This window comes from Protomyctophum bolini (assembly GCF_963924005.1).
Source record: "Protomyctophum bolini genome assembly, chromosome: 19".
NCBI classification, from domain to species: domain Eukaryota; kingdom Metazoa; phylum Chordata; class Actinopteri; order Myctophiformes; family Myctophidae; genus Protomyctophum; species Protomyctophum bolini.
Window position 1 is genome coordinate 15692821 of NC_137880.1, and position 27252 is coordinate 15720072.

General features: G+C 44.2%; 1 protein-coding gene across 1 annotated transcript in view; it reads left to right on the forward strand.

The window, feature by feature from the left end:
- The window catches only part of mdn1 (midasin AAA ATPase 1), an 82055-nt gene that overhangs the window by 14057 nt on the left and 40746 nt on the right, over window positions 1–27252 (forward strand). The window contains exons 14-51 of the mRNA XM_080791158.1: window positions 674–822; window positions 1250–1310; window positions 1915–2126; window positions 2616–2719; window positions 3073–3217; window positions 3460–3556; window positions 3888–4001; window positions 4751–4898; window positions 5323–5430; window positions 5949–6100; window positions 7640–7818; window positions 8582–8790; window positions 9205–9351; window positions 9677–9818; window positions 10490–10624; window positions 11979–12117; window positions 12240–12372; window positions 13193–13323; window positions 14088–14226; window positions 14719–14833; window positions 15203–15463; window positions 16595–16792; window positions 17648–17859; window positions 18272–18394; window positions 18511–18708; window positions 19182–19289; window positions 20113–20301; window positions 20793–20882; window positions 21447–21710; window positions 21889–22147; window positions 23064–23223; window positions 23591–23707; window positions 24161–24369; window positions 24722–24870; window positions 25168–25367; window positions 25500–25723; window positions 26010–26123; window positions 26577–26706. Coding sequence (XP_080647284.1) covers window positions 674–822; window positions 1250–1310; window positions 1915–2126; window positions 2616–2719; window positions 3073–3217; window positions 3460–3556; window positions 3888–4001; window positions 4751–4898; window positions 5323–5430; window positions 5949–6100; window positions 7640–7818; window positions 8582–8790; window positions 9205–9351; window positions 9677–9818; window positions 10490–10624; window positions 11979–12117; window positions 12240–12372; window positions 13193–13323; window positions 14088–14226; window positions 14719–14833; window positions 15203–15463; window positions 16595–16792; window positions 17648–17859; window positions 18272–18394; window positions 18511–18708; window positions 19182–19289; window positions 20113–20301; window positions 20793–20882; window positions 21447–21710; window positions 21889–22147; window positions 23064–23223; window positions 23591–23707; window positions 24161–24369; window positions 24722–24870; window positions 25168–25367; window positions 25500–25723; window positions 26010–26123; window positions 26577–26706 — 5964 coding nt within the window. The remainder of the gene's footprint in view (window positions 1–673; window positions 823–1249; window positions 1311–1914; window positions 2127–2615; window positions 2720–3072; window positions 3218–3459; window positions 3557–3887; window positions 4002–4750; window positions 4899–5322; window positions 5431–5948; window positions 6101–7639; window positions 7819–8581; window positions 8791–9204; window positions 9352–9676; window positions 9819–10489; window positions 10625–11978; window positions 12118–12239; window positions 12373–13192; window positions 13324–14087; window positions 14227–14718; window positions 14834–15202; window positions 15464–16594; window positions 16793–17647; window positions 17860–18271; window positions 18395–18510; window positions 18709–19181; window positions 19290–20112; window positions 20302–20792; window positions 20883–21446; window positions 21711–21888; window positions 22148–23063; window positions 23224–23590; window positions 23708–24160; window positions 24370–24721; window positions 24871–25167; window positions 25368–25499; window positions 25724–26009; window positions 26124–26576; window positions 26707–27252) is intronic.

The window sequence follows — 27252 nt, forward strand, 5'->3', positions numbered from 1 at the left end:
AATGCAATCCTTCCTGTCGTTAAGAGCATGTAGGGATTTATGCATGCTGGATTTTGTTTAGTCAATTTACCATCGGACCAAAGAAATCAAATAATTAAAAATATAAAAATATTCATAAACTTCAGATCATCAGAAATATAAGTAATTTATAAGCATAACATAACATGTTAACCCATAACATGTTTTTCTTTCATGTAAATATTTGTCATTTTAGAATGAACTTCCTCCTGAAGCCTGTACTTGGTCCCATCCTTTCCCCCCTCTACACCAAATGCCTTCGCTTAAAATAGCTGCTCTGCCGTTGACCTTTTAGATCTGCTAGTTTTGCAGATCTAAAAGGTCTGCAAACTAGAACGTTTGCTTGTGACATGCCCGGAATTGGAATGCTAGGGTTCATGTGGTTACGGTAATCCATTTTACTGGTTCTCAACATCGGGTTCGGGGACCACCAGTGGTCCAAATGGACCCTTAAAGCTCTATAACTCTGACTGAGGGCGTACAAATCGGGTCCAATGGGTTCCATTTGAACACTCTCAGATATACTCTCAAATGGGGGTCCCTCCCTATAGTCTAATGCTTATCAAAGTGGAGATTCTTGAACTGAAGATGGGGAAGGTTCCCTACAACCCAATCCGCTGTGGCTGAATGCGTGCTCTTCCTGTCATGTGACCAGGGAGACCCAGACGTTTGCAGCGACGCGTCCGGCGGCCGTGCTGCTGGAGCAGCTGGCGGTGTGTGTGACCAAAGGAGAGGCCGTTCTGCTGGTGGGAGAGACGGGCACGGGGAAGACCTCCACGGTGCAGCATCTGGCTGGCATCACAGGTAACCTACACACCGTCCCCACACGCCACCTTCACATTGCACTGAATGGCTTTGTTTTACACCCTCTATTCTTAGTAAAAAAAAAGAACCTGACTTGCAACTGTACATGTTTTCTTGTTGTTTTTGTTATTTATTAAGTAGTAGTAGTAATAGAAAAGGCCTAATAGACATTTTTAAAGCACAGCAAGTATTGCCTTATTCACTGCTATTATTTTAATTGTATGCCTTTGTTTATCTTATTTTCTTATTTGCTTTGTAAAAGCAAAGCACTTTGAGCTGCATTTCATGTCATGAAAGGTGCTATACATATACAGTTTTATTATTCTCATTAATGCACATAAATTTGGGGGTCCTTACTCCTATAAATGAAAAAGGTTCAGAGTCTCTGTTCTAACAGCCTATGTGCGTGCCCCTATGTGCGTTCCAGGACACAGGCTGCGGGTGGTCAACATGAACCAGCAGAGTGACACCGCCGACCTGCTAGGAGGGTGAGCCACACTGAACGCATCATGGGGACTGGCTCTGCTCACTTGCATCTGTGTCATATAACAAGCCAATGTGAAAAGGGTGGGAGATATTCCTCAGCCTAGTAGGAAATTCTGTGAAAGATTTCACGTAAATTTGCATGCTGCGTTCATGATTTGAGGCTTTTTGTTCAAAACGGGCCAATCCTGCAAACTTTGAAAGCCAATGTTAGCCAATGGAATATGAAATATCGAACAGATCCGTCTTGAACACATGACTATAGATATGGTGTGTAACGATTTCTTTTTTGAGTAATAGGAGTAATATTAAAAAATATATTTTTCAAAAGTAGGCCTCCTGGTGGCGCTATAACAGGCCGTTCTGGAAAATGGGGCAGAGGTTCATCTTTGGCATCCAGGGAGTGTGTGCAAAATTTGGGACCTACCGGGTTAACGGCGCCGGAGATTAGCTGTACACAGACGGATGGATGGACACACACACACACGGACACGGACACACAGACGAGTGCAAAACATTCTCTCTCCCCATGCCTTCGGCCTGGTGGAGACAATAATGGGCCTTGATATGAAAAGGGTTGAAAACCACTGCTCTAACTATATTCTGCAGGTACAAACCGGTAGACCACAAGCTGATCCTACTGCCACTGCGTGAAGCCTTCGAGGACCTGTTCTCCCACACGTACTCCAGGAAGCAGAACCTGACGTTTCTGGGCCATGTGCAGACCTGCTTCAGAGGGAAGCGCTGGCAGGACCTGCTCAAACTCATGGATCACGTGTGCAAGTCTGCCCTCGCCAAGGAGCTGCAGGAGAAATCCAACGGTAAGAAACCCTGCCACTTCCAGTAGAGAAAACTATACAGTGTCCAGTGGAGGACAGGTACGAATGCCATTTTACGCACATAAACATGGTGCACATTTGTCCACACTCAGCCTAGGCCTATGTAGGTTTTTTTTAAATCATTGTTCACATGTATTTGTAATCCTTTTTACATTGTATTTCACTCATTCTGTTGAATTCTATTCAGGTGTGTAAACTATTTGATAACTATTTGATAACCCCTTCTCTAGGCAGCCTCAGCCTGCTGTCTAGAGAGGTTTTTTTTAACTCCAGCTGAAACAGCACGGCTTGAAAATAAACTTCAGCCCAGTTAGCTGAATTAGCTGAATCGGAATTGTAATTAATCAAATCCTGAGGATACCCATTTCTAATCTTTCCTCGCTGCTCCATGTTTTTTTTGTGTGTGTGTATGTATGTGCGTGCGTGCGTGTGTGTGCCTGTGTGTGCGTGTGCGTGCGTGCATGCACACAGCTGCCTTGCTCCAGGATCAGTGGGAGGCGTTGGCAGTGAGACTGAGCCAGACCCAGCAGCAGATCAGGGCTTGTGAGACGGCCATGGTGTTCGCCTTCGTGGAGGTAACCATGGCTAACCATGTCTGCTCACTCGCATTCCTTTCATGTGCACATAAATCCCAGCTATAACCAGGTTATAGTGCTATATACTGTGTGTGTGTGTGTGTGTGTGTGTGTGTGTGTGTGTGTGTGTGTGTGTGTGTGGTTGGTTTTGTTCTCTTGTCCCCAAATCGTTGTCGTTGTACGACAAAGTATAAAATAGTCATCAATCGATTTAGATGATTATAAAAAATCTATTACAATTCTTTCACATTGATTCATCGTTTTATCTCTATTGGAAAAGTAGTTGATAGAAGATGGTCTATAGTTTTCCAGCCCTAATATAATCTAACCACAATGGTTGTTTGTGTGTTCAGGGAACTCTAGCCCAGGCAGTAAAGAAGGGCCAGTGGATCCTACTGGATGAGATCAACCTGGCAGCAGCAGAGACACTGGAGTGTCTCAGTGGACTCCTGGAGGGAACCACCGGCTCCCTGGTTCTGCTGGACCGCGGAGACACCGGTAAGCCATAGCTTTATGGATTAAAGCAAAAACTTGGAAACGTATTTGTATAACTCCGGCTTTAGAAATTCACCCCATGTCTGTGTACAGTTTTTAACCAGGATCATAGTTATTCATGGTTTCAATTGCAGTCATTTGTGATTTGCCTGATTTGTCTCAATGCCAGATGTTATTTTGCTATTTCTTTTTTTTTCTTTGGCATGATGTTCTATTTGTCTAAACGGTAACTTGTCGTCATGTAGAGCCCCTGGTTCGGCACCCGGACTTCCGTCTGTTCGCCTGCATGAACCCAGCTACTGACGTGGGCAAGAGGAACCTCCCTCCTGGCATCAGGAATAGGTGAGAACAAGACGCAGAGCTGGTGAAAGTGTGGTGAGAAAGCAGAGGTGGTGAGAAAGCAGAGCTGGTGAAAGTGTGGTGAGAAAGCAGAGATGGTGAAAGAAAGCGTGGTGTGTTTGTTTGTCTCAAGACAGCCTTGTCTGACTGTAGCAAGCTTACACACTGGATGGATATATTTCAACCTGGCATAACTAATACAGCATCACAATCATTTTAACCCTTTATCCGTATTTTTTTTATGTTGGCTATTCTAAAATAGCAGATACCGTGTGGTAAACGCGCCACCATGTTGCACAGTATGTCTGAAGTGAACCTGCTGTGTCCCTCCCAGGTTTACGGAGCTGTACGTGGAGGAGCTGGAGAATGACGGGGACCTGCGTATTCTAGTCTCGGACTACCTCAAGGGCTTGAACCCACACCGGAGTGTCATCAATGGAATCATAAGGTTAGGTCGACTATGTAATGCTTCGGTGTGCATGAATTGCCTGGGACTGCCCATAAGTCTCGTTAGTCCGACCTACGTGGCCGGTTAAGACTGATGTCACTGTTGTGACGAAAAGAGAGCTGAGCCAGAAAGCTCTGCGTTTCCCGAGCAATCTTCGTTCCTACTCTCACCTATGGTCATGAAGTCATGACTGAAAGAATAAGGTTGCGAATACATGCGGCCGAAATGAGTTTTCTCTGACGGGTGGCTGGCATCTCCCTTAGAGATAGGGTGAGAAGTTCAGTCACACGAGAGAGACTCGGCCTGGAAAGGAGCCAGCTTAGGTGGTTCAGGCATCTGGTTAGGATGTCTCTCGAGCGTCTCCCTATGGAGTTCCTCGATGCACGTCCCACTGGGAGGAGACCCCGGGGCAGACCAGATCAGATGGAATAATTAGATCGACTCACTGGCCTTAGAAAGCCTCGGGATCCTCCAGGAGGAAGTTACTAATGTTGCTCTGGAGAGGGAGGTCTGAAGCTCTCTGGCGGAGCTGTTGCCCCCACGACTCGACTACGGATAAGCGATTGAAGATGGATGGATGGATGTACACTTAAAAAACAAAAAGAAACTAAAAACGTTCTCCTAGTATAATCATAGTACCTGATGATCATCCTTTAGGGGGGAGGGGATCACGGCATTCCATCTTTCAGTTTAGTACATGTCTCCATTGTGTACTGTACAAGTAGCCATAATGATGCCCTTGTGTGCAGTTTTTACTTGGCGGTACGTAAGCAGGCCAGCAGCCACCTGGTGGACGGTACGGGCCACAGACCACACTACAGTCTCCGCACACTCTGCAGGGCCCTCAAGTATGTAGCGGCCAACCCTTGTGTCAACGTGCAGCGCTCGCTCTATGAGGTGAGATACCAGTCCTGCAACTCTCCATTGTCTTCTTAGAAATTATATTGTCAACGAATGATGATGTGGTGAATTTGGAAATTGTGTGAGTCAACGGAGACTAACTAATGCCTCATTGACAGAATTAACCACAGTAACTCTGCTACTACCGGTAGTCTAGGCCTATGCTTAATCCTGAGTGGTTATTAAGGACTCATTTTATGATGCAAAATGCATTCTGAGGGCATGTTTACCATCATTTAGCAAAGACCAACGCACACCAATCCCAAGACAGATAAAATAAACTAAAGTTTCGACAGCCATGCTGCCTTCCACGTGCCTACGAGAAACACCGTAGCCTCCCCCTCCCCACACTGTTATCTTGAACCTGAAAACAGTATCTTCGTTAAGAACGGTGGTTCATATTCTCCCTGGTGTTTTTCAGGGTTTCTGTCTGAGTTTTCTGACCCAGCTGGACAGAAGCTCCCACCCTCTGGTCCAGAAGTTGATCAGCCAGCATATCCTGGGAGGAAACGTCAAGTGTCTCAAACAGGTGTGTCCCATCATGATGGTGACATGATGATGATGATGTGGATTCACAGTTCTGACAACTGCTGATTGGACTGACTTCCCGTTCAGTCGGACAGTTCTAGAGATATGCAAGAGAAAACACACACACACACACACACACACACACACACACACACACACAGCTTATTGCGGGTGTGGGGGCGTTATTCATGAAGATTTCTCTATGAATTAATTTCAAATGCGGATTAATTTCATATAACGTGCTAGTATAGTGTGTTTTTTAAATAGTGTTTTGGTTAGCATAATTTAAAATAGCTCGTAACGTATTGTGAGCTTGTAGATTTGCTATATTTAAAATTAATAAAAGCAAAAAATACGGACCCTGGTTATGTTCTTAGCTTGCTTATGATCCTTGATGACTATGTGTTTGATGTATTACCAGGTTTTGTTCTTGCAAGTCACTCTGGCTTATGACTAGCGTCTGCTAAATGCCTAAATTGTAAATTGAAGGAGGTTAATGTTCCATTTTGCCCCTCCCAGCCCATCCCAGCCCCACCGGGTCGGCTCTGTGTGCCAATGGAGGGCTACTGGGTGTCCCAGGGGGAGATGGAGCCAGCGCTGGACCCCAGCTACATCCTCACCCCCTCTGTCAAACTCAACCTTCGAGACCTCGCCAGAGTCGTGTCTGCCGGGTATGGAAAAAATGTTTTTTCATGACCCAACCCCCCCACCCCCTGACTTCCCCCAAATCAATCCCATAGATTTATGGCTGTCTAGGCATATCTACAGTAAATGCCTAGACAGCTATTTTTGCTGGGCTATTTTGGGGTCTATTGAGGGAGAGCGCGCATCCAAATGTTGATTAGGAAAATGTGACCTTATTGGATTGTATTGTAGTGAGGGGGATAAAGGCTTGTGGTGTTTGGTTGCTGGTGAAGAGCGATCATCAACAATTTTTGCATTGCATTGTCCTTGCACATGCATTCAACTGAATTGCCTTGTATTGAAAGTACACGATAGTAATGCTGTGTACTCTTGCATAACCAAGAGAGCATCAACATAATGTCATATTATTTCTATTTACATTGTGTTGCTATTGTAATGACATAATTTGTACAAAACTGATTTTTTTATGGAAACTTTGAAGGGTAAACAATCATGCATAACTGGAGCGCATATTTGGTAGATGAGTACAGTCCAAATAAGGTAGTATAGTTATTATATATAGGGTTGATAAAGTCTTGCTACACATTAGCCATTACAACTTTAGAAAAAATAACCTGTCTGCAGTCTCTGCACACTCTGCCCCTTGAGCAATGTGCTGACATATTATTTGTGCATTATGTACGGCAGTGGTTGTCATGGAAAAGTTGTAGACAGTGCCCTTGTTACATGGGTCACTGGTCCGTACCAAATCAACTCAATACTTATCTGTCCACTCATTACACGTGCAGTGGACACCCGCACACGTACACACACACACACACACACACACACACACACACACACACACACACACACACACACACACACACACACACACATGCAGGCACACAGACTCATCAGAAAAACCACAAATGTTATTTATAAGTCTGATTTCCAAATGCTTTTTAAAATGCCTATTTCTACTACCGGTAAATGATTGCTAGCATGGATGTAAAGACATTTGTCTGCAAAATTATTGATGTTTATTGAAAAGAAATGTTGAATACCGGTAATACTTTTTTGGAATATTGAAATAAGGATCAATCATGTTTTGAATTGTGACTTTTAAAATACCATTTTTTTTATATTTATTGTTTATATTTATTATTTTTATATTTTTATATTTATTATTTATATTTACCATTCTGCCATGTGTGAGTAAGTATATGTACAGAGTATATACACACACAATATGAGCAAAATATTTGATGATGATCATTGATCAACAATTTGATTATTTTGCAATGATAACAGAATGAAACACTGTAAAATAACCTACAAACAGTCACCTGTAACTGTATGCTTGTGCACTGCAAATAGGCAGTTGCATGATATTTAAGGGCCCTATTATCGTCATTGCCTTACCCCTTATCCCTAAACTTTGAAAAACACTTAAAATTGTTCAACTAGCCGATCTAGCCGATTCACAATAGTAAAAAAGGCAAAGAAGTTTAGGCATAAGGGTTAAGGCATTGACTAAAATATGGCCCTAAATGTCCCTCTTTGCTGGTCTGTGGTGTTCTCAGGAGCCATCCGGTGCTGCTGCAGGGAGAGACGTCGGTGGGGAAGACCAGCCTGATCCGGTGGCTGGCTGCTGCTACAGGGAACCAGTGTGTGAGGATCAACAACCACGAGCACACCGACATCCAGGAGTACATCGGCTGCTACTCGTCGGACGACAAGGGCAAGCTGATCTTCCAAGAGGGTATGAGTGATGTATATTTTGTATTTTAACCCATTCTGACCTGAGATCAGATTCTAAAAATGTCTTCTACATCCTGACAGTTTTCTGAAAAAGCTATGTTTCTATGTCGGTCGTTCTTCGATTTAAAAAAAAATAGCAAACCTACAAGCTATACCATAAGGGGTTCCCACTTCCCGCCCCAAAATGGGTTAAAGAAATGTATGTAACTGTATCTATAGCAAAGACTAAAATGATACAGATGCTTTCATAGGCTTTCCAGGTCTAAATGGTATAAAAGTGTTTTGCTCAGAGACACTTCGTCACACAGACTGGGGGTGAACCGCTGACCTTAGGATGGGAATCAAAAGGCTGACCTCATATTTAGTAGACCTGTCACAATTATTACGTAATCGCCTAATCACAATTATTTTAGATGAAAGCAATTATTTTGCATAGCCGTCATAATTGTTTCCATGTTGAAAAATGTTTCAAACATTTTCCTACAAGCTTACAACACCTCACTTTGTCAGCTATTTCCTTTTTTTCAGTAATTATCTAAGTTATTTGTCATATCTTCCCTTTGCATTTTGTGATTATGTAGAAAAATACCAAACGGAACTTAAAATTGTTCATTCATATGTTCCAATGCTCAATACCAAACAAATACAAATAATCGCAATTATTTGTGACAATTAATCGTCAACTTAAATGTGTAATCCTGATGGCTCTAATATTTTGGAGATGCCTCAATCTACTGTAATACACCCACCCCACCCACCCACAGGTGTATTGATTGATGCCATGAGGAAAGGCTACTGGATCGTCCTTGACGAGTTGAACCTGGCTCCCACCGACGTGCTCGAGGCTCTCAACAGACTTCTGGACGACAACAGAGAGCTGTTTGTCGCCGAGACGCAGGAAGTGATCAAGGCTCATCCCAGGTTCATGCTGTTCGCCACCCAGAATCCCCCGGGCCTCTACGGAGGCAGAAAGGTACGGAAGGTCGCTCGGCACGAGGAGAGGTTGTAAGAAACTCTGGTCATACTCTGGTGGCCATCTTGTTTAGGTCACCGTGATATCCTCTCATCGTTATTCTTTACGCTTCCCATCCATCTGTCTTTAATGTTCTTTGCTTTTGCTTTCTTTGCCTCTTTTCTCTCTCGCTCACACTCTCTGAAGATCAATTCATGCGTTCGTTTGCACGACAGGTGTTGATCGATGCATGGCAATGACAAAAGTGACAGAATACCTTCACAGTGGCGTACTTCTGGATTTTCTTTTTATTTTCACTACCTCCACTTAACTTGCGTATGAATGCTCACAACTCATACACATAGTCATGCAAGGCATAAATAAACCATCTCACTCACTCCCACCTGATTGACTGTCCTTCCATCGCTGTTCCAGGTGCTCTCCAGGGCTTTCAGGAATCGCTTTGTGGAGCTGCACTTTGACGAGCTGCCCAGTGCAGAACTGGAGACCATTCTGCACCAGAGATGCAGTCTGCCCCCTTCTTACTGCACCAAGCTGGTCAAGGTCATGTTGGACCTCCAGGTGGGTGACTGGAGAGGGGTGGCCATGAACCACTGTGGTTGCTTATTGCAATGGTTCTCACAAATAATGTCATGTCACTAATGCTATTGTAGTATACGGATGTACTGTATTTGTCCACAAACCCCCATCTGAAAGATTTTGTGCCAGAGACCCACATAAGAGATAATTTGTGTAATCAAATGTCGAAATTATCACGTAGAAAAAACAAAAAGGAAAAAATATATATTCAAGGTTATTCATAAATAGCAGGGAAGCCAAGGTATATGATTTTAATAGTTATTGCATCATCCAGATCCATCCGTGTGATACTTGTTCTTTCGTCTAGTCCTTGCGCAGGGGAACGTCAGTGTTTGCTGGCAAGCATGGCTTCATCACCCTCCGAGATCTGTTCCGCTGGGCTGACCGCTATAGGCTAGAAGAGCAGACGGACTCCTCTCGGGACTGGCTACAGCATCTAGTTGACGATGGTGAGTGGGCCTGTTGGTGCTTCTGTTTTGTTCCTGTACCCTGGTTGTGGTTTATTACCTCCACCAGCGTACATTGTATGGAGTAGGTTTTGGGCTTTACCCCTTTTGACCTTTTAGCTAATTTGATATCCGTCTATCTATGCATCTTTAATCTAAAATGATGATGTTAATGCAATACATAAATTTATTGTTAAAACAATAAACTGATTGTTACGTGTATACATATATTTTTCATGTTCTTTATGTAATCTTATCAAATATACTGTATACTCAACGTAGAACTGGCAAGGGATTTAAAATTCGATATTTGGTCAAAAAAGAAAAGCCATAACCTATAACCAAATACTTGGGTCTTTGGTTTATATCCTTAATTGATTGAGCTTGTAGATCGACTATTTTCACCCAATGTCCGCCTATTATGACATGCCCAAAATAAAGACGCTAGTCGGGCGGAAATCTCATACAGTACCTCCATATTACGATCTACAGTAACAGCTCATGCAACGCCGTGTGAGCCGTGCAAATGACAAGTATTAACAAGAGCTTGTGACTAAATAGTAACTACACTGGAACACAGGTCTTTTTTTTCCATTTTCTGAAACATCACAGTTTTGGACATATGGTTTCCACTCTAAAAAGAGTTGTTGTTGTTGTTGTGTTGCTTGTATCAGGCTACATGCTGCTGGCTGGGCGTGTGAGGAAACCAGAGGAGGTGAAAACCATTCAGTCCATCCTGGAGAAACACTTCAAGAGAACGGTCAACCCTGAAAACCTCTTCTCCCAGGCGCAGGTTACCGACCAGTTCAGTGAGTACAACTGTGCCGAGTATTCTATCCATTACTTTTTCTATAGAGGCTATGCGCGCGACATCATCATACCCGGGAGTTATGCGGGAACGCCTACTGATCTACTTTCTGGCCTTGACAGCCCATACTGTACATCGTTAAAGTTAAACACACTTTGCCACTGACATTGCCACTCGATTTGCGACTCACTTTATACATGCTCATACCCTCTATTTATTAATACATCTAGAAAAAGATGTTTCAGTCAGCCCCAAAATCGATGACTTTATTGAAATTGATAATTTGGTGAACTTTTGACCAGAGCAGAGCTGTTTCCACTTAGCTAAATGACCACACGCTGACCCCAGCTTACACGCTTCATTAGCAGGCCAACTCATCGCATGCCGTAGCAGCATACTGATTGAAACATGGGTCAGGACTCGTTTAGAGCTCACGCAACCATGTTCATGGCATGTGGAACTACTAAATATGTTTTTCCATGCTTCCTGTATTTTTAAAGCAAACTATTTATTTTCAGAAGATTAAAAAAACATTTTTATGAATGATTCCAGGAAGAAAAAAAAGTTTTATGTTTAGAAATGGTGAAAATACAACAGCAAACCCACAAGCTTTTTCCCACTTGTAATTCCTGAGTCATACAGTGAAATCCCAGAATGCTTTGCAGTGCAATGCTTTGTGAGCTTGTAGATCTGCTATTTCTGGTTCTAGACACCAGCGTGCAACGAAGTACACTATAACTCAAAGCTCAAGTCGCTATGGAGAAGAGCGTTGGCTAAATGCCTGAATTGTAAAAGTTGGTGACATAAAGGGTCAAGCAGGCTGTTGAGTGCAGTGGTGGAAAACCTACTCACAGTTATAGTATCAAGAAAGACTATTGGAGAAGTAATCTGTTACAAATAAATGTCTGCTATTCAAAATGTACTTGTCTAAAAGTACAAAAGTATTGATATCAACATAATTCAACTTAATTAATTCAACGTAATTAAAGTAGGTAGAAGTACTCATTATGCAGACTGTCCCCCAAGTTCAAAATGTATTAAAAGATCTGATTGTAGATCTGCCATTGCCAAATGGCCGAAATATATGGCTGAAGTGATTAGTGTGTTTTGTAATAATAATGAAAATCTACGCAGTAACTACGTAGTAACTAAAGATTTCTTATAATTATAGTGGAGTAAAAGTACATTATTTTCCTCTGTAGTGGAGTAGAAATGAAAGTACTGAAAATTGGAAATACTCCATTAAAGTACCTCAAAATAGTACTTGAGCAAATGTACTTAGTTAGTAGTTAGTTTCCACCACTGGTTGAGCATGGGTGGGAGACATTATGGTGGTTTACCGTGTGGCGTACCAGGTCCGTTCATCGACAGCATCGCTGGCGTTCCCGAGGAGTTCCGCCACGTGGTGTGGACCGAGGGCATGAAGAGACTGGCCGTCATGGTGGGACGGGCGCTGCGCTTCGGAGAGTCTGTCCTGCTCGTAGGAGACACCGGGTAAGGTTCAGGAACAACAACGTCCAACAGCAGTGATTCTACACCTTTTTAATGCCTACGACCTCCGAGTTTGATATGCATTAGGATCCATAGTTTTCAGCCTCTCTTTGTTCTCTCGCCAGATGTGGCAAGACCACCATCTGCCAGCTGTTTGCTGCCCTGGCTGGACAGAAGTTCTTCTCTCTGAACTGTCACCTTCACATGGAGACGTCCGACTTCCTGGGAGGACTACGTCCGGTCAGACACACCAACCAGGTACTACCCGGTCAGACACACCCTCCAGGTACTACCCAGTCAGACACACCAACCAGGTACTACCCGGTCAGACACACCCTCCAGGTACTACCCGGTCAGACACACCAACCAGGTACTACCCGGTCAGACACACCAACCAGGTACTACCCTGTCAGACACACCAACCAGGTACTACCCGGTCAGACACACCCTCCAGGTACTACCCGGTCAGACACACCAACCAGGTACTACCCAGTCAGACACACCCACCTGGTACTACCCAGTCAGACACACCAACCAGGTACTACCCTGTCAGACACACCAACCAGGTACTACCCGGTCAGACACACCCACCTGGTACTACCTGACGTCACACATGTATTGCACTATTGGCGGTTTTGTGCAAGCTGCCTTCTGGCCAAGGAGTTATGTGTTATAGTCTTTGAAAAATATTTTACATTTTGTAATGAAAGTTAATCGAAAGTTATTAAAAAACAAAACATATTATGTCTCTTTTACTTTTCAGTGGTAATCCAGGGATTTCATCAGATCATTTTAGTCTTGTTGAACGGCTAAGTAGAAACCAGTGACTCCTCACTCAGTGGTGCCCAGAATATGATATTTGGCTTTTCATTCCACTAGTTTATTTAGTCCAGTGAATTCAAATGTTGTATCTGTGAATGCAATTCCATGCTCTGCAGAGCAGAAAACTAGCGAGCTGTGGTGGGAAATTGAGCACCGATGTTACCGAATGTAGAGAGCCATAATCGTGCACAAAGTACACAATGATTGCCGTGTTGTGCAAACTGAGGCCGTTCCTGACTGTGTTGTATGGATGTAGAGAGATGCTGAGGACGGCAGGCTGTTTGAGTGGCATGATGGTCCCCTGGTGCTGGCCATGAAGCAGGGAGGGGTCTTCCTCCTGGATGAGATTTCCCTGGCAGATGACTCTGTGCTGGAGAGGCTGAACAGGTGGGTGAACACATACACGTTTGTATTGCTGTGGTTTTGAGGACATTCTAGGATTCTAGTCAATTTTTACAATTTAACCCTAAAGCCTGAGTTTAATTCATTCAAACCGGGAATGCCTCTGTGTTCTTTTAGATTTGAACCACATTAACCATTATTTTATACTTTGTCTATTCAAACATAGCAGTATAGAGGGTATGCACATGCATAAAGTGTCAAATGGAGTGGCAAAGTGAGTTTAACGTCGTTTAATCAGAAGTAGTTTTTTCCCCACTCTGTAGGCGTTCCTTTCCTGCATAACGTCTGTGTATGATGAGCATACCCTCTATATAAACGCATACATAACATAACAGTGCAAACACAAACACAGCAGAGCTGAATCTGTGTTGTGTGGTGTGTGTGTTCTCAGTGTTCTGGAGACAGAGAAGTCTCTGGTTCTGAATCTGTGTTGTGTGGTGTGTGTGTTCTCAGTGTTCTGGAGACAGAGAAGTCTCTGGTTCTGAATCTGTGTTGTGTGGTGTGTGTGTTCTCAGTGTTCTGGAGACAGAGAAGTCTCTGGTTCTGAATCTGTGTTGTGTGGTGTGTGTGTTCTCAGTGTTCTGGAGACAGAGAAGTCTCTGGTTCTGAATCTGTGTTGTGTGGTGTGTGTGTTCTCAGTGTTCTGGAGACAGAACAGACCTGAATCTGTGTTGTGTGGTGTGTGTGTTCTCAGTGTTCTGGAGACAGAACAGACCTGAATCTGTGTTGTGTGGTGTGTGTGTTCTCAGTGTTCTGGAGACAGAGAAGTCTCTGGTTCTGGCAGAGAAAGGCAGCGGTGACAACGACGACGTGGAACTGATCACGGCAGCGAGCGGCTTTCGCCTCGTGGCCACCATGAATCCTGGCGGGGACTTTGGTAAAAAGGAGGTAAAGAATAATGTTCCCTTTTTTGGTATTTTTCGGAAGCAGACAAAGGTGAAGTGATGGGAAGTGATTTTTCTCTGGCCTTTTAAAGTGCCTTTTTTGTCTAATTGGTCTTCATAGTTCACAGTTTTATGAATTGCCACCAGCCCGGGCCATTGTGACCTAGGGTTGCAACTATCGAGTATTCTATTTACTGTACTATTTTTATTTATTTATCGCATAACCAAGAAGATATTTATCATATCTATTCCTTTTTTATGTTTCGACTACGACCATTAATCTGATTAACAACCTTAGCCCTAAATAATACAAAAAGAAGCAAAAATGGCAGATCTATAATGCTTATGAGCTTGTAGATCAGCTATTTTCAGACATTTTACTGTGTGTGTGTGTGATGTTCACGGTGTGTGCTGCTCATAACTATTATGCGTGTGTGTGTGTGTGTGTGTGTGTGTGTGTGTGTGTGTGTGTGTGTGTGTGTGTGTTGTGGCACAGCTCTCCCCTGCGCTGAGGAACCGTTTCACAGAGATTTGGTGTCCTCAGAGCAACAGTCGCAGCGACCTGGTGCAGATCGTCCAACACAACCTCCGATCGGGCCTGTCGCTGGACGGTATGTGATGACAGCTGTGCATGTTGTATCAAATAGTAAATGGTACATTTATAAGGCGCTTTTATCCAAATCACTTTACATAGATTGTGCTTTACATTCACCCATTCACACACATTCATACACTGATGGTGGAGGAAACCTGCACTTTGGGAGCAATTTGGTGTTCAGAGTCTTGCTCAACGACACTTCGACACTAACTCTGGGGGAGCCCAGGATCGAACTCCGCTCTACCGGCCACTCTACCCCTTAAACACAAATGTGTGCGCAGTAACGCAGGGTTTCGCAGGCCGAATACATATACATTTGCAGATCCTTGACGTGGAAACGTTGGAGAACTAACTGACTCATACCGCTCTATCTCAACGCCAGGCGGAGACGTCGCCGAGCTGATGCTGGACTTCATCGACTGGCTGCAGCGGCAGGACTTCGGCCGCCGCTGCATCCTGAGCGTGCGGGACGTCCTCTCCTGGGTCTACTTCCTCAACATTGTGTGCGAGCGCGACGAGGACGGCTTCATGACCATGGGCAACATGGAGGACGAGGACGAGGCGGAGTGGGACCTCCGGCTGGACACGGTCACCGCCTTCATCCACGCCGCCTGTCTGGTCTACGTCGACGGCATCGGCGCAGGTGAGCATCGGCCAAGCTAAGACGCCACTCTGTGGTTCTGTGCCGTTGTGTGGAACTGACCACCTAAACCCTATTTACCCCTCAGTGCTATATTACTTGTCTCACTCCTTTTATTCCCTCTGCACCAAAATCATTGCGCACAAAATAGCCGATGGACAGACTCACAATGTGTCACGAGGCAACACGTCGGATCACATTGTGACTGATCTGCGATTTTCGCAGAATGTTAGCTTTTTATGCCATGCCCAGAATACGTAAATATGTGGGTGACACAAGCATGTTTTCAATTTAATATTGTACTTGGACAACAGGCTATGATGTGATGGGTCTCTAGGCTACTATGTCATGTGACTCTTTGTTTCTATTAACATTCGCTGCCATCTAGTGGCTGGATCCGTACTCTAGAAATGCCACACAATGTATGTGAACGAATAAGCATCTTATTTTGAAAGCCGTTCACTCGAAAACTGAAGACCGGAAGTGTAAAATCGGCTATGTTACGTGTCCCTCAAATTTTATTGAATTCACCCAAAACATACATTTTGTAACCGTGATCATCAACGCTTTAGTTATGAGCTGCAAATCCAGGTTGCGTTTTGATCAAAAACGCAACCTGGTAAACCGAGATAAATGGATTCTAAAGAAATCTGTTCACATTGACATCATAAGCATTAAGCATGCTGACTTTTCACTTCTGTTTTGTTTTTCCTGTTTACTTCCGTCGCACGGAAACCGGAGTGATACACATGTGTGAAGAACAGCGTTATGAAACGTAATCAATACAAATAAAAAAGACGTCAAAAGACGATCTGCAGCAAATGAGTTAAAGGGACTACGGTGTCCAGTGATGGGACATTAGGCTACTATGTGATGTGACTATTTGTGTCTGTTAAAGGGACGACGGCGTCCAGGACATTAGGCTAGTATGTGATGTGACTCTTTGTCTGTTAAAGGGACTACAGTGTCCAGGACATTAGGCTACTGTGTGATGTGACTCTTTGTCTGTTAAAGGGACTACAGTGTCCAGGACATTAGGCTACTGTGTGATGTGACTCTTTGTGTCTGTTAAAGGGACTACAGTGTCCAGGACATTAGGCTACTGTGTGATGTGACTCTTTGTGTCTGTTAAAGGGACGACGGCGTCCAGTTCAGATAGTGCCCTGCGTGCTCGCAGGCTCTGTCTGGGTTTCCTGCAGCAGAGGCTCAGCAAGATGACCAAGCTGGACCAGGACATGCTGGACGCTCTGAGGGTCTACGACACCAGCATGCCCAGAGAGCCCCAGTGGGGCGACGACTTCTTCGGCATTGACCCCTTCTACATAGCTTTAGGTTTGGATTCTGGCATTGTTCTTTCTGAATATAAACATGGTTCCATTAGCCTGATACTCTGAATTTTCATTTCGTTACTCTTCATTATTCAGACTGGGCAGTCTTCAGTGATTGGTTCACACCAACCAATCAAAATGGTAGCAAAGCAGATTGTTGTCAATGTGGCTATCTAGTTGCTAACCAAACAAACACGGCCAGCGAGCGCTACTAGTATAAACAAAACGGTAAGGCTGCCGTAGAGTCACCAGACCTGAATCACCAGAAGAACATCTTTTTTTTAATGGGAGTGGCTAGCCCTTCAGGGGCTGGAGCCAGGCTAGGGTTCGATTTGTAAAAAAAGTAAAGAAAAGTAAATCGGAGTGGGATTAGTTTTTTTTACCACTTACGCCCTTTTACTTGTACTCGTAGATATTTATGCTATTTTAGCTCCTTTCATTTACAAAATGAATGAATAGGGACGCCAGGGTTAATATACCTCTTGAAATTGTTAAATTGTCATATTATCCAATCCAGCATATTCGTCGTATCATTTCATATTTATATATGATATTATATATATTTCAACAATATAAGCCAGTCTACATGTCCCAAAAGGACACGCATACAGTATATATTCAGTCTTACCAGAAGCAGGGATAAAACATGCAACCAAGACGGCTATAAAAAATGTATGACTGCCTGGGACTCATCAAAAGCAGAGTCAACCCTGATTATAAGTATTATAATAAATTATATATATCATTTCTTAATTATATATCAATTACTGAGATCTCTTTAACAGGCTCTCAGACCAAATTAACCTAAGAATTGCGCTGTGCCCGTGGTTTGAATGAACCTGTTAATTGCTGATCCCAGGGCCCGCTGCGAGTGAGAATCGGCGCGTGTCCGACTATGCCATGGCGGCGGGCACCACGGCGGTGAACGCCCAGCGGCTGCTCCGTGCGCTGAAGCTGCAGAGGCCCGTCCTGCTGGAGGGCTCTCCTGGCGTGGGCAAGACCAGCCTGGTGGCAGCGCTGGCCAAGTCCTCTGGGAACCACCTGGTCCGAATCAACCTCTCGGAACAAACGGTAATGAGTATGAGTGTTTCTGTCAATCACATAGGGCTGTTTTAGGATTCGTTACGTTGCGATACTTAGCGGCGTGATGTATCGTGATTATTTTTATTTATTTATTATTAAATTAAAGGTTTTGGAAACGTTATAGTATAAAGAATACACCACCATTATGCAGAAAATCTGAATGAAAAAGGTTTAATTTTTTATACAAAGTGTTGTGCAAAAATAGTGAACTTACAACACATCGCTTCCCAATGTGTTCCGTGAGCATGTAGATCAGCAGTGAGCACCCTTCCCAATTTCATTCTATCTATTCTATAATGCCATGCTAAATTATACCTTTATTATATATATATATTAAAAAAAAAGTTTAGTTGTATTAACGGTTACAGCCCTCCAACTGACATCATTGTCTCCATGGCAGGATGTAACTGACCTGTTTGGAACGGACCTGCCAGTGGAGGGAGGGAAGGGAGGAGAGTTTGCGTGGCGTGACGGCCCTCTGCTGGCAGCCTTGAAGGCTGGTCACTGGATTGTACTGGATGAGGTATGGAGTATGGACCCCCCCCCCCCCCCCCATTAAGACCTGAGACCAGATTCTACAAATGTCTTCTAAATCATGACAGTTTTCTGAAAAACCAACTGTTTCCCTGGCACCTATAGCTGAACCTGGCCTCCCAGTCTGTGTTGGAGGGCCTGAATGCCTGCTTTGACCACCGAGCTGAGATCTACATCCCAGAGCTGGGCATGAGCTTCCAGGTGCAGCACGAGAAGACCAAGATCTTTGGCTGCCAGAACCCCTTCACACAGGGAGGCGGGCGCAAGGGACTTCCTAAATCCTTCCTTAACAGATTCACTCAGGTAAATATACTGTACAGTATGTCATTCAAGTAAGTATACAATACAAGTAAGTGGTTTTCAGATATTTACAAGCTTGTAAGTATCTGAAAACCCCTTATTTGTATTGTAAATAAGTTAAGAGATACCCTACGAGTGTGTAAAACGTTCTTCTCTCCTGCCTTGATCTCCTTACCCCCCTCCCTCCCCCCTCTCTTCTTTCCTTTCTTTGTTTTCTTGTAAAAATAACACGATGGGAACTATGCACAAAAACAAATTTCACCTACTTTTTTTTACTTGTAAAACTAATAAAGCTGATTCTGATTCAGCTTCTAGTATGTTGTGCTTCTGTATATTTCTTTTTGTGTTTGTAAGTGGGCCTTTCTCCCTAGCTAGATCAAAACAAAACATTGTTTTACTTTTTATTTGCTCTCTCACCTTTTATTTCTGTTTTGCATTAATGTAATTGATTTCCTATTGTGGAAATCCAAATCCAGGTGTATGTGGACCAACTCACCAGCAAAGACATGGAATTCATTGGAGACTCCATTTTCCCCAACATCGATAAGGAAATCATCCGCAAAATGGTGGAGTTCAACCACAGGGTAGGTTTGGCATCATTATGTCACAGCGTGACATGGGGGGGACACTGTGGAATTGGGGACTGATCCTGTGTTGCCAACCAAGGACAGTGCGTACCGGCATGCCAATCTGTGACCTAGGCTCCCCGCAGCTGCATCAAGAGACTGTGAAGACATTACTTGCTATTTAATTAATAATTTAATGTCTCATTGATTACACTTGCACTGTCTGGTGCAATGGAAGCACACAAGATGAGCTCCAATGCTTCTACAAAACTTCTAAATGGGCCATAGCGTCCCTATTCTGGGTATGTCATAATACGTAGACATTGTAGGCACAGGTCTGTGTTTTCGCTATGAATACAGTTGTGCCTTGAGATTTGACTTGCCCATCGGTGTGCCCACAAAAAGTTTGAAAACCGCTGAGGTGTGCAGTGAGTGAAAACGTGACACGTTTCACCTCCATTTTGTTTTCTTCCGCTAACGTTAGAGATCAGAGGAAATCATTTATTATTATTATAAATATATATGCTTTCAGGTCATGGGAAGATAAAATTAAGATTACGGGTACATGAAAGTCACACAAAAATGACAAATTCCCAGTACATTAGTTAAAGGTTCACCATTCATATTATGTGTGAGTCACCATAAGGTAGTTTGATTACAGCACAAAACAGGAACTCTTGGTGAGTATTATATGGAATGGTCTTCAAGTAATGTTGAGATCTTGCCACATCAAAAAACAAGCTCATTTATGGTGTTGAACACCAAAAATCACTGTATTGTTATTATTTTTGGTGAAGGATACGGCAGACATAACTCTTCTGTTCCCGTTTACCTCCACCAGCTCATCCAGGAGGTGTCTACGGAGAGGAAATGGGGTCAGAGAGGAGGTCCCTGGGAGTTCAACCTGCGCGACATGTTCCGCTGGTGTCAGCTGATGCAGGCTGACCAATCACCAGGATTTTTCAACCCCGGGCAGCACGTGGGCCTGGTGTACGCAGACAGGATGAGGACAGAGCCAGACAAAGCTCAGGTACCTGATGATTTATGTTTATGATAAAGTCTTACTTTGTATTGATGTCACAGGTTGCAGAGGGTTGGGTCACCTGTTCATTACACATAGGCAAGAGATTGTGCTAATAAACAAGACCATCGGCCATACAACCTGGACCTGGAATTATTAATTAGGGACAGACCTTAATCTCGTATCTGTCGGGTGGAAACCTCATTCGGTCCAAAACAGTAACTTTTTGGTAGTAGCAGATCTGTAGCAGATCTACAATATCGTTTCGCGCCGCTTTTACATCTGCTACTTTTGATGCTTTTGTGTTTTGTATTAAGTAGGCAGGGCATTAATTTAGGAAAAACGCAACAGGTTAGAATGGAGATAAGAGGTTTCTGCCCGACAGCAACGATATGTATGAGAAGTGTAACTTAAAAGCTCTTCTTCTTGATACTGGGTGAAAAAATGTGTTCCAAAATCGTGGGATAAGAAAAACTAAAAGCTCTTCTTTTCCCTCCCAGGTGTTGTCTGTGTTCAAGAAGATCTTTGGAGAGGACTCTGAACCCTACACAGGCTCCAGACAGTTCCACATCACGCCCCTCAATCTGCAGGTTTGTCACGGTCCTCAGACGTCCCTAAGGGTCACTGTGCTGTTCAGTGGTGGAAAAAGTACTACATTTCTTTACTTGAGTAAAAGTCCGGTATTCAACATTTACTTGAGTAAAAGTATTGGCATCAAAATGTACTTAAAGTACCAAAAGTAAGTACTCATTGTGCAGAATGTCCCATTTCACGTTTCCAAATGTATACAAATCGTGAAAACATCAGATCTACAAGCTCTGTCAAAATCTACAAAGAAACTATATTATCTTAAGTATAAAATAGTGGTTAACCCATTTTGGGCGGGAAGTGGGGAACCCGTTTTGGTGTTAGCATTACGTTATGCTTTAGCTATTGACAAATGGCAGATCTACAAGCTCATAGCTACGAGCTTGTAGGTCTGCTATTTTTGAAAAATCGAAGAACGACGGACAGCTTTTTCAGAAAACTGTCAGGATGTAGAAGACATTTTTTTAATCTGATCTCAGGTCAGAATGGGTTAATGTGGTGAAACGCCAAAGTGACACAGTTGCATTCCAGGGCTTAATGGGTTCATCTTGTTTGCCACCTTGCAGGTGGGTTTCTCTGTCCTCCAGCGCAGCGGCGGAGCCCCCGTGGCCCTGGACCCTCCCCTGTCCATCACGCACCAGGCCCTCCACCCCCTGGAGTCCCTGATGAAGTGTGTGGAGATGGGCTGGATGTCCATCCTGGTGGGGCCCACGGCCAGCGGCAAGACCAGCCTGGTCCGGCTGCTGGCTCTGCTGACGGGCCACCGCCTGAGGGTCATGGCCATGAACAGTGCCATGGACACCACCGAGCTGCTGGGAGGCTTTGAACAGGTACCGTACATATACGGTCAACATCTCTGAGCAGTGCCTAATAACCTCTCCAATGAACAGCTATGTGTGTCTGCATGTCTGTTTTGAGTACAGACATCTGCAATACCGCTTATTTTGTGTTTTAACACAGTGTTCAATTATTTAAAATGCCTGTGTACGTGTGGATTCTTCTCTCCAGGTGGACATCATGCGACCCTGGCAGCAGGTGCTGGAGAGTGTCATCTACATCGTGGCCATGGTGACGCGGCGTGGCCTGATGTCTCTGGACGGGGGCATCCAGGACACGGAGTTCCTGCTGAAGACCTGGGGCCTGTTCTGCCGCTGGCTGCAGGGCCAGGAGAGGACGGGCGCCGCCGTCGACTCGGAGGCCCTCAACAAGCTGGAGGTCATCATCCTGCTGCTGCAGAAACTCAACACCAAGCTGAAGGTGTTCACCGGTGAGGAGGAGGACACTCGTACACCTTACCGGTCCATTCATGTTTGATCCGAGTCCGTCCGTCTACTGAAAGCAAGGGTTGGATTTGCTGGCTGGATGTGGGGAAAATACACGCCTCTGCTTTTGATATTCCCACTGTGGTCGGTGGGAATTATATGTTTTATCCCTGCTTCTGATCAAAATAAATCTTAAAGGGACATTTCACAGATGGAAGAAATTGCAGTCACTCAATGCTAATAGTATTTGTAGTAACTGCAGCACAATTTGAAAATTGCACCCTATGGCCAGAAAATAATGTTGCCTGTGTGTTTGATTAGGGTTTGACTGGATTGCTGAATTTGTACAATGACCCTAATTCTTTGGTGCACTTCCCCACCTTGTGGAGAGGGGGAGGACTGTCTTACAGCAGCAGGTTCAATCTTTGCAAATTTGAAAGCCAATGTAAGGGAAAGTGGTTTAACTGATTGTGAGGAGTAGCCACTATAGGTATAGATAATCTGTTCACAGGGAAGAACGAAGCAAGGGCTGGTCAGGGCTAGCAGACTGCATTCTGAAATTGAATGTTGAAATCCAAAACAACTAACTGACAAGCAGCAGCACTTATTTATTTGGAGAATATACAGCTATGGAAGTTATAGGACCGGAATGGAAACTAGACCGCAGGGACTTTTTTTCTTTTGGTGCTATCCATTTCTGTCTTCTAATAAAGTTTTAATTCATGCACGCACACGCACACGCACACACACACACACACACACACACACACACACACACACACACACACACACACACACACACACACACACAGTCACACACACACACACACACACACACACACACACAAAATCACAAAAACGACACAAGCAAATGCTCGTATTTCAAAGTCTGCTCTCTGTAATTGAATTGTTGTCCTCCAGACATGTCCAAGCTGCAGATGGACTTCACGCTGCTCAAGGAGCGTCTGGCACAGCTGGAGGACGGCTGGACCAACGGAGGCTTTGAGTGGCTGGACGGCATGCTGGTCCAAGCCCTGCAGGCCGGAGACTGGCTGCTCATGGACAATGTTAACTTCTGCAGGTTGGTTGGTCAGGGCTTCTCAAACGTTTTCAAATGACAAATTAATATATATTTGGCTGCGGACCCCCATCTCAAAATGTCTTGTGCGAGGTACTTTTATATTGTTTAAAAAATAACGTGTAACGTTGCGAGGCAATTCTTTTAAATAGCCGATACAGAGTTAAAGTGGTTAAACTCATTTTTATGCTATATTGCTACTGGGGTTTGTGGTGGCCATAGCTTGGCGCTCATTATAACCATTATGAGCAGCCAGCAGCTGGGTGAAGCTAAAACTGAATTCCCCCAGTTGTGGTCAAGATGTTTTTATATACGTGATGGCCAAGAATATTTGTTTTTGAACTAACTACGTTTGTTTGTTTGTGTCCAGCCCCTCTGTCCTGGATCGCCTAAATGCACTGCTGGAACCCGGTGGATCGCTGACCATCAACGAACGCGGCGTCATTGACGGAACCACGCCCAAAGTCACCCCACATCCAAACTTCAGGTAGCAAGCAACCTCATTGCAGCTAGTTTGCTTCCTGAGTAGTCCAGTAGTTGAGGGACAACATTTGAATGTTCAAAGTAGAATACGGTAGTCTGCGAATTGATATGCCAGGGGAAATCTAGATTAAATATAGTTTAACACAGTGGTGAAAATTTCTAATAAACCTACCGTATGCCTGCTGCTTTGAAATTAGCATTGTTTCTGCTACTTACTGTACACAACGTTTTAGTCCCTACATTGAATTAGGCAGAGATCTACGGTCGTCTGGTCATATGAGACTAGAAAAAGAAAGGCTAATGACACCCTTCTGTGCAGATTGTATTGTTCAAATAATCAAAGAGACTTTTACCAGCTAGATGTTGGAATTTGAAACCAGGACATAGAACTAGCAACAGCCCCGATGAATGCCTGGCGACAGCTCTTAATGCCAGTAATACTTATGTAATTGTGCAGATTGTTTATGACCATGGACCCTGCGCATGGAGAGATCTCCAGAGCCATGCGGAACAGAGGGGTAGAGATCTACATCCCTGGGGAACACGAGGGTGTCTGCTGGGACATGTTGGACCTGAAGACGGTGCTCCACACCGCTGGGCTGATCGGTGACTGTGTGTGTGACCTACTCATCGAAATCCATAGAGGCATCAAAGCTGCAATTTGGGGTAAGCACAGAGATGTTTATAATGCAGTGGTCATGTTATGTTATATCTTGTCTCTATCGTTAGAAATCGAGTCCAAGCCATCTAAACAAAATCCCATAGGTGCTGAACAACAATACAGACAATGGAGAAGAAGGGAAGTCCGCACACTCAGATCTCTACAGTAACTCTCATTAGAAGTATTTTAATTATTAGAAACCTGTATCTGTAGCTCCCAATAGGAACTACAGTTGAGTGTGTGGAGTTCCCTTCTTCTTCACCTGCCTCCATTTGTTCCCATTTGGGACAATAACATTTTGAACTTGAACCCTGTAGCCCTCCCTCTCATTCCTGTCTTGCTCCCCCTGTCTTCCAGACTCCCCTGCTTCATGTGTGGCATCACTCCTTCATGCCGCTGCCCTGCTGTCCTGCCAGCTCCAGAGAGGTGTGGACTTGCCCAGTGCCTTGCAGCATGCCTGTGGAGAGGCCTACTCGCTCTGCCAACGCACCGCTGCCAGCCAAAGGGTACCCGCATGACCTTAGCAAAGGATATGTTTGTATCTTAAAAGCATACTCTTGCACATTATGTGCATTCATTGGGTACCTTTGCATAAGCTAATATATGGTCAAGTAGCTAAAATAAAGCAAAGGGTAATGTTAATGCTCGTCTTGAATTCATGTCAGTCAAACAATACTACTAAATTGAACAAGCAAAACCAGAATCAAGAATGATGTTTTAACATTTCTTCAACAAATGTGCTGATTGTGGTCTTGGCAGAGTATAGTGCTAATAATAAAACCCTGCATGGTGTGTCCGCGCAGCAAGCCCAGCAGGTGATCGAGCAGCACCTAGCCATCCTGGACACGGAGGACTGGGGCAGCGGGCTGCTGTGTGCTGGCGTGTGGCCCGATGGCTTTCCCTCCGCACTGCTCTCCACCGAGGACTCCTGCTTCTCCTCGGTCCTCCGAGACGGACAGGTCCTGTCCTTCTGTCTCAACACGCTCAGCCTGCAGGGCAAGAGGTACAGGAAGCAATGCTGTACTATGAACCTTCCCTCGTTTGTTTGTTTGTTTGTTTCTATTAATTTGAGGGAGGGGGGTGCGTGACATGGAAAAGGTGCCACTGGCCTAAATTGACACACTTTTTTCCACAGGAGTCGTCCTCTCAGCCTGACCGACCTGCAGAGGGCGATGCAGATCAGCAGCGTCCATGACGGCCAGGTGTTCTCTGGTGGCGTGGTGGACCTGGAGGACGGCGACGCGCTGCGTCTCATCCCCACCGCTGTGCGCCTTCTCACCGAGAGAGCCTCCCACGGGGACTGGATCCTCCGCAGCAACTGGCTCTCTCACCTGGGCAAGAGCTACAAATACGCCCCCGGTTGGTCCCCCCTTTCTGACGTTTTGATGTACTGATGACGTGACGTTTCGTTTGTTGAGTCGAGTATCGGATAAGACTCTGTGTTGCTGTAATGCTCTGGAAGGAAGTTGGAACTAGTGCTCTATAAGAAATTCCTGATTTCTAGGAAAGGTTAATGCAGTTGAAAAAGCACCTGAATTTATCATTTTGTTTATCATGTGTTATGTGATATTCCTCAGCAAATACACATAGTTTCATATACATATGAAACTGTAAGGTGTGTGACTTCTTAAACTAAATGTTGCAGATCCAGCGCTGGTGCAGGTGGAGGCTGGAAACAGAGCTCTGAAGGCCGTGTTCAGTAGCAAGCTCACTGCAAAGGGCAAGTCCCTCACTGAGTTGCTGCAACCACACAGCACTGGTAAGACAACTGCACCTTCCATGTTGTCTCATGACCTTTCTGAGCCCTGTAAAAGGATGATTAAAGGAGCACAATGCGTTCCCTATAATAAGTGTAGAGATCCTAGAATAGGCTACCCTTATGAACCCTTATGTGTTTGCAATTTGCACCGTGGACTGCAATGATGTTGCTCACCATGAAAGTTTTATTGTATTACGTATAGGCATTGTCATTTTAATTAAACTGACATAATAATAAATGATGTCGGCTAATCACCCATGACCGCTCTGACCTTTTCTAAAACATCCAGTCAAAACATGCCTTCTCCGCTCAGCACTTCGCTCCCGCTCTGCTTCGCTCTGGTATGAAAGAGAAGCAGGGCATTGCTGAAAATGAGATGAGCATTCTCAAATACCCAGCATGAATCCAATTGTTCAAACAATGTCAGTTTAACTTGACATTTTTTGTTGTCAGATGAGTACAGGATCCTTGTGGACATGCGTTGGAACAAGCAGTATTTGGACATCCTGGCCAACAAGTGTAACTTTGAAGATGAGGAGAGGTACATGGAGTTTGCGGAAGAGCTGAACGCGGTCGCCAACAGGTACACTGGCCTACAATCAAATTCCTATTCATCACAGTCTGTAGTGAGAGATTACAATGAGTCAATTGGTAGTAGAATGAAAATTGTTGCAGATTGCATGTTCTGGAACAATATATTTTCACAATACTTTCCAATTGCAGTGAATTTTGAGCTATTTTTCTGTACTGAAACATGAATGTACTTTTTGTAGTTTCACTTTCGCTATATTTTAATGAATACATTGTTTTGCCGGGTACAGACTTTAGTTCTGACACTATAATTGGTCCGGAAGTCATTAGACCGACAATCTACCTCAAACCCTAACATAACCATCACCGCAAGCACGGGAGCAGCGCATGTTGGAGCGGTAGTCCGACCGTTGTTCCCGCATGTCGGACTAATGCTCTGTCGGAATTACCACCGGATCCCTGTTTTGCCAACATTTCTTTTCTGCTGTTGGTGCTACGGCATAATCTAACGGGCATTATTACTTAACTGGTGTTATTATAAACGCTGATCAAATGCTGTCAAGAAATGAAGACCTGGAAAAGTATGGATTTTGAAATG